The sequence below is a fragment of the Panthera onca genome, chromosome A3 (assembly GCF_046562875.1).
Source record: "Panthera onca isolate mPanOnc1 chromosome A3, mPanOnc1 haplotype 2, whole genome shotgun sequence".
NCBI lineage: Eukaryota > Metazoa > Chordata > Mammalia > Carnivora > Felidae > Panthera > Panthera onca.
In genome coordinates, this window is record NC_138341.1 from 129762057 (window position 1) to 129778896 (window position 16840).

General features: G+C 53.1%; 1 protein-coding gene across 3 annotated transcripts in view; it reads right to left on the minus strand.

Annotated features, from left to right (window-relative positions):
• The window catches only part of ATP9A (ATPase phospholipid transporting 9A), a 130420-nt gene that overhangs the window by 17450 nt on the left and 96130 nt on the right, over positions 1-16840 (minus strand). For all 3 annotated transcript variants that reach the window (XM_078443946.2, XM_078443947.2, XM_078443948.2), the window contains exons 15-19: positions 16300-16461; positions 6377-6469; positions 5237-5320; positions 3705-3875; positions 1360-1458 (exon numbers count right to left, since the gene is read on the minus strand). In XM_078443946.2, coding sequence (XP_078300072.1) covers positions 1360-1458; positions 3705-3875; positions 5237-5320; positions 6377-6469; positions 16300-16461 — 609 coding nt within the window. The remainder of the gene's footprint in view (positions 1-1359; positions 1459-3704; positions 3876-5236; positions 5321-6376; positions 6470-16299; positions 16462-16840) is intronic.

Below are 16840 nucleotides of genomic sequence, written 5' to 3' on the forward strand. Positions count from 1 at the left end.
CACCGACTTAACAAGTAACTATCTGTTCGTTGCTCCTGTAGGGGGAATACGGGGCCAGGTTCCTGTGAGCCTCTGGCCACAGCATTTTTGTCAATCAACACATAACCTTGTTTCACATGTGTTTCCGTTGAAAGACATCTTTTCAAACAGACTTTTTTTTTTTTTTTGATTCATTAACACTGAATTCACAACCAACAGCACTATAACTCGTGCCCAAAGGAAGGTAATCCAACAGACGTACTTTCTCCACAAGGCACATCATAGCCTTCCCGAGCTCAGCAATGCTAGATGGCACTCCAGCACTGTGATGGGGAGGGGGGCATCTTAAACAATGAAATCACTAACACAAAAATGCAAAAAAAAAAAAAAAAAAAAAAAAAAGGCGGCACTAAGTAGACCGGGAACCGGGCTTCTGTGTAGCACGAGAGCGGAGAAGGCAGGGGATCGCCTTGTTTGACCTCAGCTGGGAATGATGCACACATTTGGCAACCACAATTTCTCGCTGCTCTGCACATGCCCACAGAGGACTCTGAAAGCACCCTGAGCGCTGGTTTTGGGGTTACCAATAAATTTTAGTAAGTAGGTGAATTTGCAAATATGGAGTCCGCGTATAATGGAGACTGACCATATGTGCCTCCACACGATGCTGTCTGCGCCGTTGCCAGAATAGCTGCGTCTCCTGAAGGCTCTGCGTGGCAGGGACCAAAGGCGGGGGGCAAGGGGACATTCCCACCGCACGCGGAGCCTCTCCACTCACTGGGTATGGGGGCTCCGACCTCAGGAGCAGGACTGCTGTATCCCGCCTACAGAGTGGCACTCACCTCCCCACCCGGTCAGGCCAGTCTTGGCTCCTGGTCTTAGGGCACCTCCTCAGGCCTGCCCTGTTGAGGTCAAGCGCTTGCCACCAGGGCAGGAAATTTCTCGCTTGCCCACCCAATATGCCTCCTTCTAAAGGCTCCTAAAGGTTTTCCTTCAGGAGGGCAGACAGCCCAATGTCTGTGATCCGGAATTTTTTTCTCATCCAAGGACTCAGCCTTCAAGGCTTCAGTGGAATCTGGACCCGTGTGTACAATTTCACATGTGTGGGCTCGTCTGCGTCCTTCGTCCTGACTGTGCTTTTTGACAGCTTCTCAAAGGGACCATGACCCCCGCCAGGTTAAGAACACAGCAGTAACGAGGTGCTGCTGAGCCACCCCCAGAAGGAATCCTGTAGCCCCACCTGGGTCGTTCAGTAATCCCACCCAAACCAGTGCCGTAAGTTTTCCCCTCTATACTTTAGGGGCCCACTCAAGGTCATGAGGTCACAGGGCAAAACTGCAGCGTCACCCCCACGAGGCCCCAACACAGAGAGCACCGTACCAGCCGGAAAACGTGGATGTCTTGGTTTCTGGTCACCAGATGTGCATTCTTGGCTGTGCATGTGGCTGTCTCCAGCTTGTCCCCCGTCAGCATCCAAACCTGGAATCGCAGCACAAGGGGGCCTCGTCTTTGTAAGTGGTCAAGGCCAGCCCGGAGCCCGTGTCAGCCCCGGTCCCCAAGAACACCGAGCTAAACTTGATTCATTCCATTTACCTCGAGGCTCCCCGTGTCCCCAGCACAAACCACGGGGATACCCCACTTGGGGGGCTCGAGGACCCCCAAGCGACCACTGCTGGTGGCAGCAAAGGCCGGTACGATACTCGCAGAGAAGCATTTGCCCATGTGCTTCGACAGACACCACGAAGCTTGGCCTCTGACCTCATAATCCCCCTTAAGAGAGATTCCAGAAATCTCTCTCAAGGCAATAAATAATCTCAAAGAAGCGGAAGGCGGTGTGGGTGAGGGGTCACTTCCGGGTCCTACAGGAAGCACTGATTTGTCACGTCGCATCCGGTCTTTCTACGCGGTCGGTTAAGCCAGCGGTCAATGCGCCAGGCTCCTCCACACCTCCTAAGACGTCGTTCTGCATTTTGCCGCCGTGAGCCCAGAGAGGGGAGCGGCTTGCCCCAAAGCCACACAGCCAGTTCCGGTCCCGACCAGGCCCAGAATCCAGGGCTTCCAAGGGTAAGCGGAATACGCTTCCTGCTCTGCTAAGTCCACACATCAGCCGTCTGTTCTCCCAGGGTCACTGGACAAAGCGCATGCTGGCAGTGGGGAGGTACAGGAAAGAAAAGAGCAACGGTTTCCCGAGCGTTCACCGTGCTAGGTACCCATCAAACACTGTCCACGTTTAGCACACGTGGCCTTCACAGTAACTTTATAAGGCAGGACACGGAGCGCCGAGAAGCCACTTGCCAAGGATCGCCGAGGCAGTCGGTGGAGAAATCAGATTCGGACCCAGGCAGTGAGACAGGCGGGCCCTTCTGGGGGCCCTTGCCCCTGGCCCGGCCCCTGGTGGCTGTCAGCCCCTCCTCTCAACGTCCCATCTGTCCATAAAGATAATATCCTTTTAAGCGACCCCAGCTTGGGGCCAGTTTTCAGGGTCTGCTGTATGAAAGCAAACACCGGGGACGGAGCTGGGAGGCTCAAGTTCTAGAAACCCATGGAAAGTCATTGGTGCACCACATGACTGGTGTCCCACGTGGGGACGAGAGGGGGGCACGTGTGGGTAAGTGCCCAGACCTGAGCCCTAGGACCTTCCTGCCTCGCCTGGCCCCGGCTGCTGCATCTGGGAAGGGGCTGAAGTAGCCACTGTCCAAGTTCTGACACGTTCCGGCCCGTGAAAGAGCTTTCCGCTAGACCCCACCTACAGAGTCCCTGGACGCCTCGCCCCTGCGCTCCCTTCCCCCTCCCGTCTGACCAGGGAAAGCAGGAAGAGAAGTCCAGTCCACAGTGGGAACAAAACACCCCGCCTTCTGGAGACAGCGGCCTCGGGGAGGAGCGGCTGAGGATGAAGCCAGAAGCAGGAACCAGAATATTCCACGACCCGGAGAGAAGCGGCCTCAGAAGTTGCCAGTGACAAAGTTAAGCACCAGCCCTTCTGACTTCGGATGGCTCTTCCAAAACGGGGACGTGGCTGACAACTCCCTCGCCAGGGACCAGGTCTGGGGGCCAAGGACACGTGACAGAACCCGGTTCACGGTGAAACGTGCGCCCTCCCCGCTCATGTGGCCGGAGCTCGGCCCCTACTGTGGCCCCGCTCACAGGAGCCTGTGCCGCGTACTGGCGGGGGACGCAAGGGAGAGCTGCTTCTGGGCAAACATGACACGTTTCCAGGAGCTTCCAGCCAGTCAGGCTGCTCGGCTGGGGTCCTCTGAGGTGTAGCCTGCTCCTCCGACGCCCTCTACTGGCCTCTCCGGATGAAACTACCGGACTGTCGGGTTGGTTTTTTTTTTTCCTTTCTCCTTTGGACCCCAAACAGCGTAATAAATAGGGCAGTTTGAGGTGCGGGCGGTCACTCATTCACCCAGAACAGCAGCAGACGGCTGGCCGTCCGGTCACTCAGCGAGAAGGTACTGAACACCCCGAGCATTTGGACACAGCCTGGCCCTTCGGGGGGCCCGGGGTGGCCTTCGGGGCAGGGCTGGAGGAGCGGGAGGGACGCAGCGGTCCAGGTGAGACAGGGCTCTGGGTCGCTGCCCATGCACTCCGCTCCTCGTTCCTCCCTCGCTCCCCCCGCCCCCCTCCCCTCCTCGTCTCTACACCCGCGGCAGGATGATTCTGAAGCTCGCTCCCACAAGGCGGCGGCCGTTTCAGCGGCCGGGTCCCGGGCAGGTGCTCCCTACCTTGATGCCCGCGTTCCTCAGCGTCTCCAGGGTGGGCCTCACGTCCGCCTGCAGCTGGTCCTCCACCCCCGTGAGACAGAGCAACCCCATTTCCATCTCCAGGCTCTCGATCACCGTGGCCACTTTGAGGGAGCGGTCGTGCACGCTCAGCTTGGCCTGGACGTAGCGGGCCTGGGACACGGCAGGGGACACACGGTCACTGCTGGCAGTGGGGAGGGGGCAGGGCCGACCGGCGTCAGGAGTAGGCCACCAAGGGGGGACCCCGGCGCGTGGCTGGACCTCAAACGGATGAACCGAGGCTCTCAGCCTCCTTGCAAGTTGATCGGCCCAGACCTCGGACGGGCCCTGACTCCACCCTCTCCTCTACACTTACCTGGCTGTGCAACTTCCAGCAAGTTGCTCAACTTATCTGAGCCTTGGCTGTTTTCACCCAGGAAGCAGCAGTAACAGCCCCCACCTCGCTGGGTCGTCACAAGGACTGGTACCCTCAAGATCTCCCACACACAACGTGCACTTTGTGACCAAGAATCCCTGATCACTGGGTTTTCTGAAGACGAAGTCCCACCTCCAAAGACCACGGACACAACCCTTCTGTTTAGCCACTTTCCAGGGGTGATAAAGACATGGAAGAAAATCAAAAATCCCCTAAGGAGCTGATTCGAACACATGCCTTTAAACATGAAAAGACAGTAGAATTTATCAGGGCCGGAACTCTTGCTAAAGAAAACTTTACAAGGAACTCAAGCACATGGGAGAGACACCATCAAGCACAGCTTCTCTGGGTGAAGCATGACAAGGACCCCAGAAGCCTGTCCCCAAACACCTGTCTCTCCCTTTCGGTCCTATGCATGCACTTGGCTTTGTGCCAGGCCTGGGGATACAAGGGCCCTTCCCCTCAAGGAACATGCAATCCGCGGGACAAGAGGACGATAAACCAGGCATATTTACGCCGTGAAAGTCAACGATCTAGTTAAACTCTTTTTACAACTCCAAAAACTGAGGGCTCCAAGGGGGTGATTCATTTCAAATTTTCCAGAGGGTGAACCATGTGCCAGTGACCACCCTAAATGTTAGGATGTAACAGCAAACCCGACTGACCGCCTCTGCTCTAGAAAAGATTCTATTCCCGAAAGGAGGTATTAAGAAGAATGTTAGATGTAAACATATAAACGAGTCCATTCTAGATGGTGATTAGTGCAGAAAATTAAGCGGCGTGGTGGACGGTGAGTGGTGAGGTGGGGCTGCCTTAGATGGGGAGTCCGGGAAGACTTCTCAGAGGAGGCGGCATTTGAGCAGAGACCCAAAGGAAGCGAGGGAGCAGGCCACGGAGGTCTGTCCAGGAAGGGAGTTCCGGGCAAAGAGAACAGCAAGTGCAAAGGCCCCGGGGCAGAAGTGAGCCTGGGGTGCTCAGAAAGGACATCGGCACGGCTAGAGCAGACTGAGCGAGGGGCAGACGAAGAGGAGATAGAGCCAGAGAGGGGAAGACGTACGGAAACTGCAAAAAATAATGGAAAGATCACAGGACCACTTACCTCAAAGTCTTGATATTGCTCCTCTGCTAGAGACTTCTTCGCCACCACGAGAACCCGCAGTCCTTCTCGGGCCATGTTTCCACACTGAAAAGCAGACCGTAGTCGGTGGAGAGCCACACTCTGGGCCTTGCCTCCGAGCCCCTGACCCTCGCGGAGGAAGCCTGGACGCTAACGTGGACAGGCCCCTACCAGGGGCAGAGACAAACCGGCCAATCCAAACGTCGCTTTCCCCTAAAGCAACCTTCCCTGAAGCAGACCTTCTAAAGGGGGATTGCAACATGGCAGCCTGTAGGCCAACCATGGAACTACGCATAGGTTTTCTCTGACGGGCGCAGTACGTGTTTCAAAAGCTAAGTCAACACTGTAAGACTTCGCAGACAAACCTGGATGTCTGGCTTGTTGGGAAAAAAACCAAACCTCTGACACAACCATGCATGCTCTCCCAAAAGACCACAGCCAATGATGGATGAAAAGCGGCTGCTTCTACGTATTCCCAGAAAACAGCTGTCAGGTGAAGGATATTCCGACAGGCTTAACACACAAAGTGTGACCCTGTTGGAAAGACTCCCCCCCGGCCTGTTTTACCTGACTTACCTGCCCAGCCCCTCCTTTGAGTTTGCAAACCCTCTACCTGAAAATATAACATTACTGAATGGCAACTGTGCCTCCCCCCTCCGCCCCCCGACCTGGAGCTGAGAGACAAAAGAAAAGTGACCCGACAAACCCAAGAGTTTCTTCTCTCCTTGCTGTGGCCAATTCTCCACATCACCAATCAAGACGGGCAGCCCGTGACGCGGACCCTCGAGGATCCCCACCCTCCCGCTACCTGCCTCCAGCCAAAACCCAGTGAGGGGCGGACTCTTGAGCCTGGACGTGGGCCTTGCCCCGCTTGAACCTTCAGATGAGACCCCAGTCCCAAGCAACTGCTTGAGAGACCCTGCAAAGGACGGCCGGCCAAGCTGTGGACAGATGCCTGGCCCACAGAGTCCATGAGAAATAAAAGTGCGTCGTTCTAAGCCGCTACGTTTGGGGGTGAGGTGTTACACAGCCACAGACAACGAGCACAGAGACCCGTGTTACCACGCCACGCGAGGCCTCCAAGACATGCCTCTGCGGCGCTCGCCCCCATACCCCACGTACCTCTTCCTCCAGCCAGTCATTGTACTGCACGATCCCAGCCATGACAACATCCGCTCCCTTCATGTAAAACGTGATCTCTCCCGTTGACTCGTCCTGGGGGGGGGGGGGGGGGGGGCGGAATGAATACCCAAGAGGAACACCCGCTTTCTGCTCCAATGCCCACTTCCCATGACAGACGGCGTACAAACTCGGCAGACGCCGACGTTTTGTCACTTGGCCAAAGATAAAAAGCCAGAAGGGGGCGGAGGGGGGCGCGGCGCTCACTTGGGGGCAAAGGCCACAGAAAATAGAAGAAAATTCAAAGCGTTTGGAAAAGCATTAAATGAGGAAAGAGAGATCAAAAGGATTTAAGAAGTTTGTTTTTAAAGTTCTTACTATCTCAGCAGAAACAGACTCGCACGCTGTAAGATCATCTTTTTTTTTTTAAATGTTTATTCAGTTTTGAGAGACAGAGACAGAGCGTGAGCGGGGGAGGGGCAGAGAGAGAGGGAGAGACACAGAATCCGAAGCAGGCTCCGGGCTCCGAGCCGTCAGCACAGAGCCCGACGCGGGACTCGAACTCATGAACCGCGAGATCATGACCTGAGCCGAAGTCGGATGCTTAACCGACTGAGCCACCCAGGCGCCCCCGGAAAATCATCTTTAATTTACACACAGGACTGCCAGGATCACCCAACTGTGTTCTGCCCAAAAAGATGGGGAAGTAAGGTACTTATCCCAGAGCGGGGTTCTCAGTTTTGGCATTGTTCACATATGGGCTGGGGAATTCCTTGCCGTGGGGCTGGCCTGTGCATTCCAGGACCTTCTACAGCGTCCCTGGCCCGTCCCCGCTAGAGGTCGGCCACACCCCCATGGGGACAGCCCAAATGTCTCCAGACATAAACAAATGTCCCCTGGGGAGCAAACTGCCTTCACTGAGAACTGCTAATCCCGATCATTCCAGACCCGTGTCTACTTGAGGACTTGCAAGCCATCAAATGACCCAGATTTTTGTTCACACTGACCAGCTTTTCGGGGGGGGGGGGGGGGGTGGAGATAACACCACGGCCCAGGCGTCGAAGGCTTAGACCCGACACCGGCTTTCAGCTGTGTGCACTCGGGACACGCTGCTTCTTTTCTCTAAGCCTCAGTTCTCTCATCTGTCAAACAGGAACAACTCTTACCACGCAGGCTGCTGGGGCTTAAACGAAGTCCCCTACACAGAGCACGCAGCCAAGGGCCAGACACACAGAAAACGCCCACTCAGCGTGATCAGCCCGCTAGGGTGACGGTAACTCTGCGCGTCCCTCAACCGCACTGTGTTTGGGGACCGAGGCCTTGCCCAGTGGTTCTCAACGGAGGGGGTTTTGCATGGGGCAGTATCTGGAGACCTTTTTGGCTGTCACGACGAGGGGGTGACTACTCCTGGCATCCGGCGGACAGAGGCCAAGGACGCTGCTGAGAGTCCTAGGGCGCACAGGACAGCCACAACCAAGAACCATCTGGCCCCAGTGTCAACAGCACGGAGGCTGAGGAGTCCTGGCTTCAAGGAACAATGGCTCTCAGCCCTGGTTCTTACTCTGTGACTCCTTCCTCGGGAACTCCCACCACGGGGGTGGGGGGCCTGGGGGCGGAAGAGAGGGGTGAGGGAACAGAGCATGGCCATTACCACCTCAGGCCTCAATTTTGCTCCCCCGGGAAAGCCCCGAAAGCATGCCTGTAAACGGGTTAACTAAACACGAAATAAATACCCAGGGCCAAATTAGAGGTACACGTCTCCTTCTTCAGAACAGCTTTCCAGGGCCCTCTCACCGCCGATCATCTTTGAGAACTACATGCTTGCTCACAAAAGCGCCCGCCGGCCACGAACAGGCACCTGCGTCTCTAAAGCCAGCAGCAGCCCATGCTTCACCTCTGACGGATCCCACACACCCACGCCCGCTTGGGACTCGGGCCAGAGAGAGCCGTGGGGTCTGGGCACGGAAGCATCCCGGGGCTTTTTTCCCTCTTGCCTCAACCCGAACGGTGCCTGACAACAGAGCCGTAGGAAACAGCGTCCCCTCCCCAGTTTCCTCTACTGCGAAGGGCGCTCTGGAGGGCGCAGACGGCTCGTCCAACTCAAACACTGCACCGACCGTCTCCTCCCGTTACTCACTTCCTCCCACTCGGTTCATCACAAGGTTACCTCGCTCCCATACGATGGCGAGATCACGCCGTACGTTTACGGAGAGCCGCCAGTTGCGCGGCATTGTTTTGGGGCCTCATCTTTTTCCACTGTGGTCTCATCCTGGCCCCTGTTCAAAGGCCTCTTCTATGCAAACAATGACAAGGGTCTGATCTACGGCACTGATCGGCCTCCATCGTTCCGCGTAGGCCGGGCCGGGGGAGGGCAGTGGAACATCTGCACGCGACAGAACTAAGGCGGGCGACGGCAGCCTTCCTTTCAGAGACGCAAGCGCACGAGCCCCCAAGGAAACCCCCAGAAGGCAGAGACGCACGCCAGGGAAGGACTTTGCCTGCAAGTCCCTGCCAAGTGCCATCCAAGAGCTCGCACGCGTCGGGAGGGCTGATGAGCGAGGTGAGTGAGCCCGTAACTGCCAACAGTCACCAAACCAAGATGTGTCACAGCGGAGGTGACATTCCCTCGCCTCAGGTGACCGGGTGGGTATTTCCAAATAACCAGACAGGATATCTGGGTGCATGAGAACTAAGCTGCCGGCCCCGGCACAATTAACGTTTGGGGTGGGTTATTCTTCGCGAGGAGGCGTCTTGGCCTCTACCTAGGAGAGGAGGTCAACCCTGACTTGGGACCACCAAAATGTCTCCCAACTTTTTCGAATGTCCCCTTGGGGGCAAAATGGCCCCAAGGCGAGAACGGCTGCATTAGAAGAGTTTAGGGAGGTTTCTGGAGGATGGAGAACCTGTCCACTTGCCCCGAAGGCTGATTTCCACGGGTCAAAGGCAAGGATAAGGAGGGAGACAGGTCAGAAAACAAAACTAAGCAATAATACGCATGTCATTAAAGCCAGCCTAACAAAGACAGATGCTCACAGACTGACTTTTAGTAGTGAGAAATGAAGAATGTGCAGTATCCAAGAATATTTAATCAAATAATGGTATGTTTTTTCAACAAAACACCACGCATGCATTAAAATCATAAAAATCACACTTTACTAACATGAGAAAATTTCCACCATCCATATTGTTCAACAGGGGGAAGAGTTTAGAAAGCCTCATGTGACGCTCAATGCCAAGTTCATACAAATGCGTGTGGGTATTTACACTCGTATACGCGTAGAAAAAAACTAAAAGGGAAAGTCTCTGAAGACGGATGAATGGTTGGTCTTTGGTGGTGAAAACAAAGAACAATTTGAGCTCTTGATGTATGTATCTGTTCTGAATGCTTTAATTCAATGTCGAGTTGGTTTGTTTTCCATAACCTTGGAAGGGGGGATGCTATTTTAAAATAATGATAGATATAGGGGCGCCTGGGTGGCTCAGTCGGTTAAGCATCTGACTTCAGCTCAGGTCATGATCTCACGGGTCATGAGTCCGAGTCCCGAATGGGGTTCTGTCCTGACAGCTCGGAGCCTGGAGCCTGCTTCGGATTCTGGGTCTCCCTGTCTCTCTGCCCCTCCCCCAATCATGCTTTGTCTGTCTCTCTCTCTTTCTCTCTCAAGAGTAAACATTAAAAAAACAAGTTTAATGATAGATTTTTCCCATCCAGTAAGTATCCCCTAGTTCAAGGTACAGGGTCCTGTTCTTGCTGTGAGAAGATGTGGACCCACATGTCATAAAATAGGACGTGTATCTGGGAATGAAAGCCCTTCACAGCTAAAGGAAGGGCGGATATATTGCTCACTTATCCTAGAACGGCTGGTACTGGGTACTATCTGATGATGATTCAACCCTCGAATGACTTCAGCGGAGACCCCGGTCCTAGAACTGGAAAAAATAAAGGCTGGAACAAAAGCGATTCCGGAGGCGATTAATGACTCTGATTCCCCAGGAAACACCCACACACACGATCTGTGCTGCAGCTGCCAGGCCACGTTCTTGACATCAGATGTGTGCTCAAGATACAGTCTAGAAGCCATGGGTCACACCAGGTATGGGCCAGTGAGAAAAGCAACAGCAGCATGGGAGAAAAAGCTCCCCTCCCACCCAAAAGTTGCAATCAGGGGCATACAAATCCCTTAAAATGTGTCATTTTCAAAGCACATTCGGGGCCCCTGGGTGGCTCAGTCAGTTGGGTGTCCGACTTTGGCTCAGGTCATGATCTCACAGTCCGTGGGTTCGAGCCCCACATCGGGCTCTGTGCTGACAGCTCAGAACCTGGAGCCTGCTTCGAATTCTGTGTCTTCTTCACTCTGCCCCTCCCCCACTCATGCTCTGTCTCTCTCTCTCTCTCAAAAAATAAATAAATAAATAAATGTTAACAAAAATTCAAACCACATTCGGGCTGTGTCACTGGGTCATCAGAACAGCAGCTCAAGGAGCTGTTTCTTCTGTGGCTCCCAATGACCCCTACTTCCTCCCAATGACCCCCTACTTCCTCCCAATGACTACTAGTCCCTTCCATGACCCCTACTTCCTCCAAAGACCCCTACCCCCTCCAATGACCCCCACCCCCTCCAAAGACCCCTACCCCCTCCAAAGACCCCTACCCCCTCCAATGACCCCTGCCCCCTCCAAGACCCCTGCCCCCTCCAATGACCCCTGCCACCCTCCAAAGACCCCTACCCCCTCCAAAGACCCCTACCCCCTCCAAAGACCCCTGCCCCCCTCCAATGACCCCTGCCCCCTCAAAAGACCCCTGTCCTCTCCAATGACCCCTACCCCCTCCAGTGACCCCTACTCCCTCCAATGACCCCTACTCCCTCCAAAGACCCCTACCCCCTCCAATGACCCCTACCCCCTCCAATGACCCCTGCCCCCTCCAAGACCCCTACCCCTTCCAAAGACCCCTACCCCCTCCAATGACCCCTGCCCCCCAATGACCCCTGTCCCCTCCAATGACCCCTGCCCCCTCCAGTGACCCCTGCCCCCTCCAAGACCCCTGTCCCCCCAATGACCCCTACCCCCTCCAATGACCCCTGCCCCCTCAAAAGATCCCTGTCCCCTCCAGTGACCCCTGCCCCCTCCAGTGACCCCTGCCCCCTCCAGTGACCCCTGCCCCCTCCAATGATCCCTACCCCCTCCAATGACCCCTACTCCCTCATACTCCATGCCCTGGTGAGACCCACTCCCACTGAGTGGGGGTAAGCAAGGCAGAAGCGATGGGAAGCCAGTTCTGACATCAGGTTGCAAAGACTCTGCCCTCCATCTTGCTCACTCTGATGAAGCCCGCCGACAAGGGAGCTGACCTACGGGGAGGCCAGTGGAACAGTGAACGAGGGTGGCCTCCTACCAAAAGAGCGGAGAACTAAAGCCTTCTGTCCAACAACCACAAGGAGCCGAATCCCACCCACAGCACTGATTTTATCTGGTTTTCAGCTGGATCCTGCCCCGGCTGAACCCCGGATGACAGCAGCCTGTGAGAAACCACAAGCCAGAGGACCCAGCGAAGCTACACCCAGATTCCTGGCCCACAGGCCCCGTGAGATACTACCTTCTACCGTTTATACCACTAAGTGTGGGGAAATCTGCCAGGCAGAACACACGACACAGTACTCCAGCATGACTAGGAGTGCTCCGCAAGCTTTCGATGCCCCACTCACCACGTCCAAACTCCCAGGTCGTCGTGGTTAAAGAGCCTGGACTTGGGGGCCATATCACCTGGGGTCCAGCCCCAGCTCTGCCATTATCCAGCTGTGCGAACGTGGGGAGAATGCTGAGCCTCCCTACCCTTCCGTTTTCTCCTTTGTCAAGTGCCCATCAAAATGGTACCTACCTTGTTGGCTTATGCTGAGGATTAACGAGTGAGTTTCTGGAAACCCTTTAGAACAGCCGCTGGCACACAACGAGCATCATTAAACGCTACCTGTCAGCGTTATTGCTGCTCCTACAGCCGATGCCATCAGTACTCTTGCTGGCACCTCTGCTCCTAATCACCCTGATCGCTAAGTACTCACACTACTGTTACCAACTTACTATAATAGAACCTACAGCTCTTTGACCTTTCAGGCATAACGCACTTGGGTACATCAAGGTAGAGGGGAGTCTCCTTTCTTTTAAAGACCAAACCAAAAAGAGGAGTCACGTCCCGAAGTTGCCCAGGATTGAGCAGGGTTTACCCCAATCAAGCCGAATAATGTGAAAAACCTTTACAAATACCAAGGAGCCATCCCAAGACCAAAACAGATCCGGATGGGACGAAAGTGATCGGCACTTTTAAAGCTCCCTTGGAGCGCCTGGGTGGCTCAGTCGGTTGGGCGTCCGACTTCAGCTCAGGTCATGATCTCGTGGTCCGAGAGTTCGAGCCCCGCGTCGGGCTCTGTGCTGACAGCTCAGAGCCTGGAGCCTGTTTCAGATTCTGTGTCTCCCTCTCTCTCTGACCCTCCCCCGTTCATGCTGTCTCTCCATGTCTCAAAAATAAATAAACGTTAAAAAAAAAAAAAAAATTAAAGCTCCCTTGGTAATTCTGATGATCCGCGAACTGTAAGAGTGACTGAACACAGTGGTTTATGAACACGGGGTCCCAGGCTTCCCAGCAAGGAAAGGGATTCTCTGAGCACAAGAGCAAATGGTGAAACAAGATGTTGAAAAAAAAATCCTAAAAGTCTGACACTGTCGAATATTGGTGAGGATGTGGAGGAATGGTGAGCCCAAAATTAGTACAAGCACTTTGGGAAAGAGTTGATGACAGATCTGGTAGCGTTAAAGATGTATATATCACCAACCCAGCAATCTGACCTCTGGACACATTCACATTATGTACAATGGAGACCGCAACAGACAAGGACATGCGGCAGTGCTGCTTCTAATGGCAAAAAAGTGGCAACTACCTCAATACGTATCAACAGGGAACTCCAGGAGACGGAACGAAGAGAGGTATATTCATACAGCACTACACTGTAACACGGCTAAAATTAACAAAGCAAGATGAAAAGTATGAACATAAAGTCCTTTTAAATGTTAAAAACAGGGGCGCCTGGGTGGCTCAGTCGGTCGAGCATCCCACTTCGGCTCAGGTCTTGACCTCGCGGTTCGTGCTGACAGCTCAGAGCCTGGAGCCTCCATCGGATTCTGTGTCTCCCTCGCTCTCTGCCCCTCCCCTGCTTGTGCTCTCTCTCTCAAAAATAAATAAACGTTAACAAAAAAAATTTAAAACAGGAAGTGGGATTATGATATGATGCCACTCATACGAAGAATAACAATATGCGCAACCATAATACACGTTACTTATACCCAAACACGTCTGATAATAGTATTTTAAAATTCATTAAAATTTTGAATTTGGTGCAGGAATAGAAAGGAAGCATATCCAGGAGGGGCAGACAGGCCTTCAGTTGAACACACAATGTTTTATTCCTTTAAAAACTTTTTTAGGGGTACCTGGGTGGCTCCATTGGTTAAGTGTCCAACTTCGGCTCAGGTCATGATTCCACGGTTCATGAGTTCAAGCCCCACGTCAGGCTCTGTGCTGATAGCTCAGAGCCTGGAGCCTGCTCTGGGTTCTATGTCTCCCTCTCTCTCTGCCCCTCCCCTCTCTGTCTCTGTCTCTCTCTGTCTCTCAAAATAAACATTTAAAAACAATTTAAATAAATAAAAATAAAAACGTTTTAAAACTACAATACCCACAAAAACATGGATGAATCTTACAAATATAAATTTGAGCAAATGCACTCAAACATGAAAAGGAGACTACTGCATGATTTCTATAAAGAGAAAATCTCAAAAAAGACATTAATCAGTGGTAGAAATCAACAGAGTGGTCATATCCCTGTGGGGAGAGAGAGGGATGTAGACGACCAGGAAGGGGCACAACGGAGCTCCTGGGGTGACAATGGGTGGGATTCTGATCTTTGCTCTGGATGCTGGTGACACGGGCATGCTAACTTTGTAGACACCTGAGCTGCACGCTTATGATGTTTGCACGGTTCTCTGTGTAGGCTGTACTGCAATACAAGTTTCAAAATGTATAACAACAAAATTTGAAATAAATATGACAAAATGGTGCTGCTGAACGATCGCTGTATTTTCCCGATAACTTCAGTGACTGTACGAATGAAAAACCATTGAAAATACTGAATTACAACAAGGATGCCAAGGCCACTCAGTGGATAAACAACGGTCCCTTCACCAAATGGTGCTGGAACAACGTTTGCACACGTGCGAGAGGATGAAGCTGAACCCCTACCTCACACCATATACAAAAATTAACCCCAAAGGGATCGATAACTGAAAGAGCCAAAACTACAAAACTCTTAAAAAGATACATAGGAGCAAATTTTCATGAGCTTGGATGTAACAATAAAGTCTTGGATATGACACCTAAGAGCGACAAAAGAAAAAAATAGATAAATTAGGCTTCACCAAAATTAGTAACTTCTGTGAATCAAAGAAATTTTATCAAAGAAAGTGAAAAGACAAAAAAATTAAAAAAAGACAACCTAGAGAGAAAGAGAAAATATTTGCAAAGCATCTCTCTGATAAGGGTCTAATAGTCACACTATATAAAGAACACTTACAACTCAACAACGAAGACAACCAAATTAAAAGGCGGGCAAAGGATTTGAATGCGCATTTCTCCACAGAAGATATAAAATCGGCCAATAAGCACATGAAAATATGCTCAACATCGTTAGTCATTAAGTTAATGCAAATCACAACCTCAGCGAGATACCACTTTGCAACCACAAAAATGGCTCTAATCAAAATAGTGAAGAAGGAAAATAAAAAGTGTTGGTGAGGATGTGGAGAAACCGGAACCTTCCTACATTGCTGGCAGAATGCAAAATGGTGCAACATGACAGAAAACCATTTGGAGTTTCTTCATAAAGCTAAAAGATGGAATTATCCAGCAACTCCACTCCTAAGTGTATACCCCAAAGAGCTGAAAACAGATCTTCAAATCCTTGTACACGAATGCTCAAAGTAGCACCATTCCCAACAGTCAAAAGGTGAAAACAACCCAAGTGTCTTTCAACAGATGCAGCCATAAAAAGGAATGGCGTTCAGGGCGCCCGGGTGGCTGAGTCGGTTGAGTCCGACTTCGGCTCAGGTCAGGATCTCGCAGTTCGTGGGTTTGAGCCCCGCACAGGGCTCTGTGCTGACAGCTCAGAGCCTGGAACCTGCTTGGGATTCTGCGTCTCGACCCTCTTTCTCTGCCCCTCCCCCACTCATGCTGTCTCTCTCTGTCTCAGAAATAAACATTAAAAAAAAAAAAAAAAAGGAATGGAGTTCTGATGCTTACTACAAAGTGAATGAACCTGGACAACATTATGCCGGATGGGTCACGTGTCACAGGAATGCAGTTACATGAACCATCCGGCGTAGGTAAATCCCTAGAGACGGAGAGCAGAGCGGTGGTTCTGGGACTAGAAGAATGCGGGGCCGCTACTTCATGGGTAGGAGGGTTCCTTTTAGGGTGACGAAGAGGTTTTGAAACTTGACGGCAGTCCTAAATGCCGATGAGTTACTCACTTCAAAATGGTTCGCTGATGTCAACCTCACCTCGAGAGAGATATGTTGAGTTCAACAAAAGCGTACACAATGAGAAGTGTATTATTACCAAGAAACGCCCCGTCTGCATACGTTAGACGTTTCCCTAGTCTAGAACGAGGTTAACCAGAAGCCGATCAGCTCTCCGAGGTCTTGTCCGCCTGAGGGCCTGATATCGTTTCTGCTCAGGCAATTACATTCTCTTCTGAGTCTGGACAACAGACGTCACGATCAAGAGGGTAGGAAAGGGTTAAGAAAGGGCGCGGAGCTACAGGGGCACACGCAGCCTGCCCGCTTGAGTTATTTACTCACTTGAAGTCAGAAGGAGGGTAACTCACCCGCACGATGATGCCCATGCGCTTGCTTTCGTAGGTGAAAGGGAAGATCTGTAGGATGGTGAAGTTCAGGATCTGGTCGCCAGGGGTCCTCAGCTGCATGGAAGACTGGTCCCGGCCCACCAGGGTCAGCCCCACACTTTCGGTCCACTGTACGAGGGCCACCTAAACGGGACACAGGGTCGACATCAGACTCGCCGCCCAGGGTCCCGGCTCACAGGTCAAGCAAATGAACACCAGGGTGGAACTGGTGGCGGAGACGGGGCACAGGCAGCCACTGGGGCCCCGGGGGAGGCTGGGCCGGCCCGCGACGGCCTCGCTCCTCCGGGCCTGCGGGCGCTCCCACCTCCCAGCTGCCCTCGGCGCGGCACAACTCACCTTCTCTTCGGGGCCCAGAGGCAGGCTGCGTGCCAGGGCCGTGGCAGAGAGAACGGGAGCGGGTGCCGCAGAGGGGGTCCCACAGAGGGTCGGGAGCGACCGCGTCTGCGACACCTGCACGGAGCCCACGGCAACAGGCAGCCCCACGAGTAAGCAACCGGGTAGG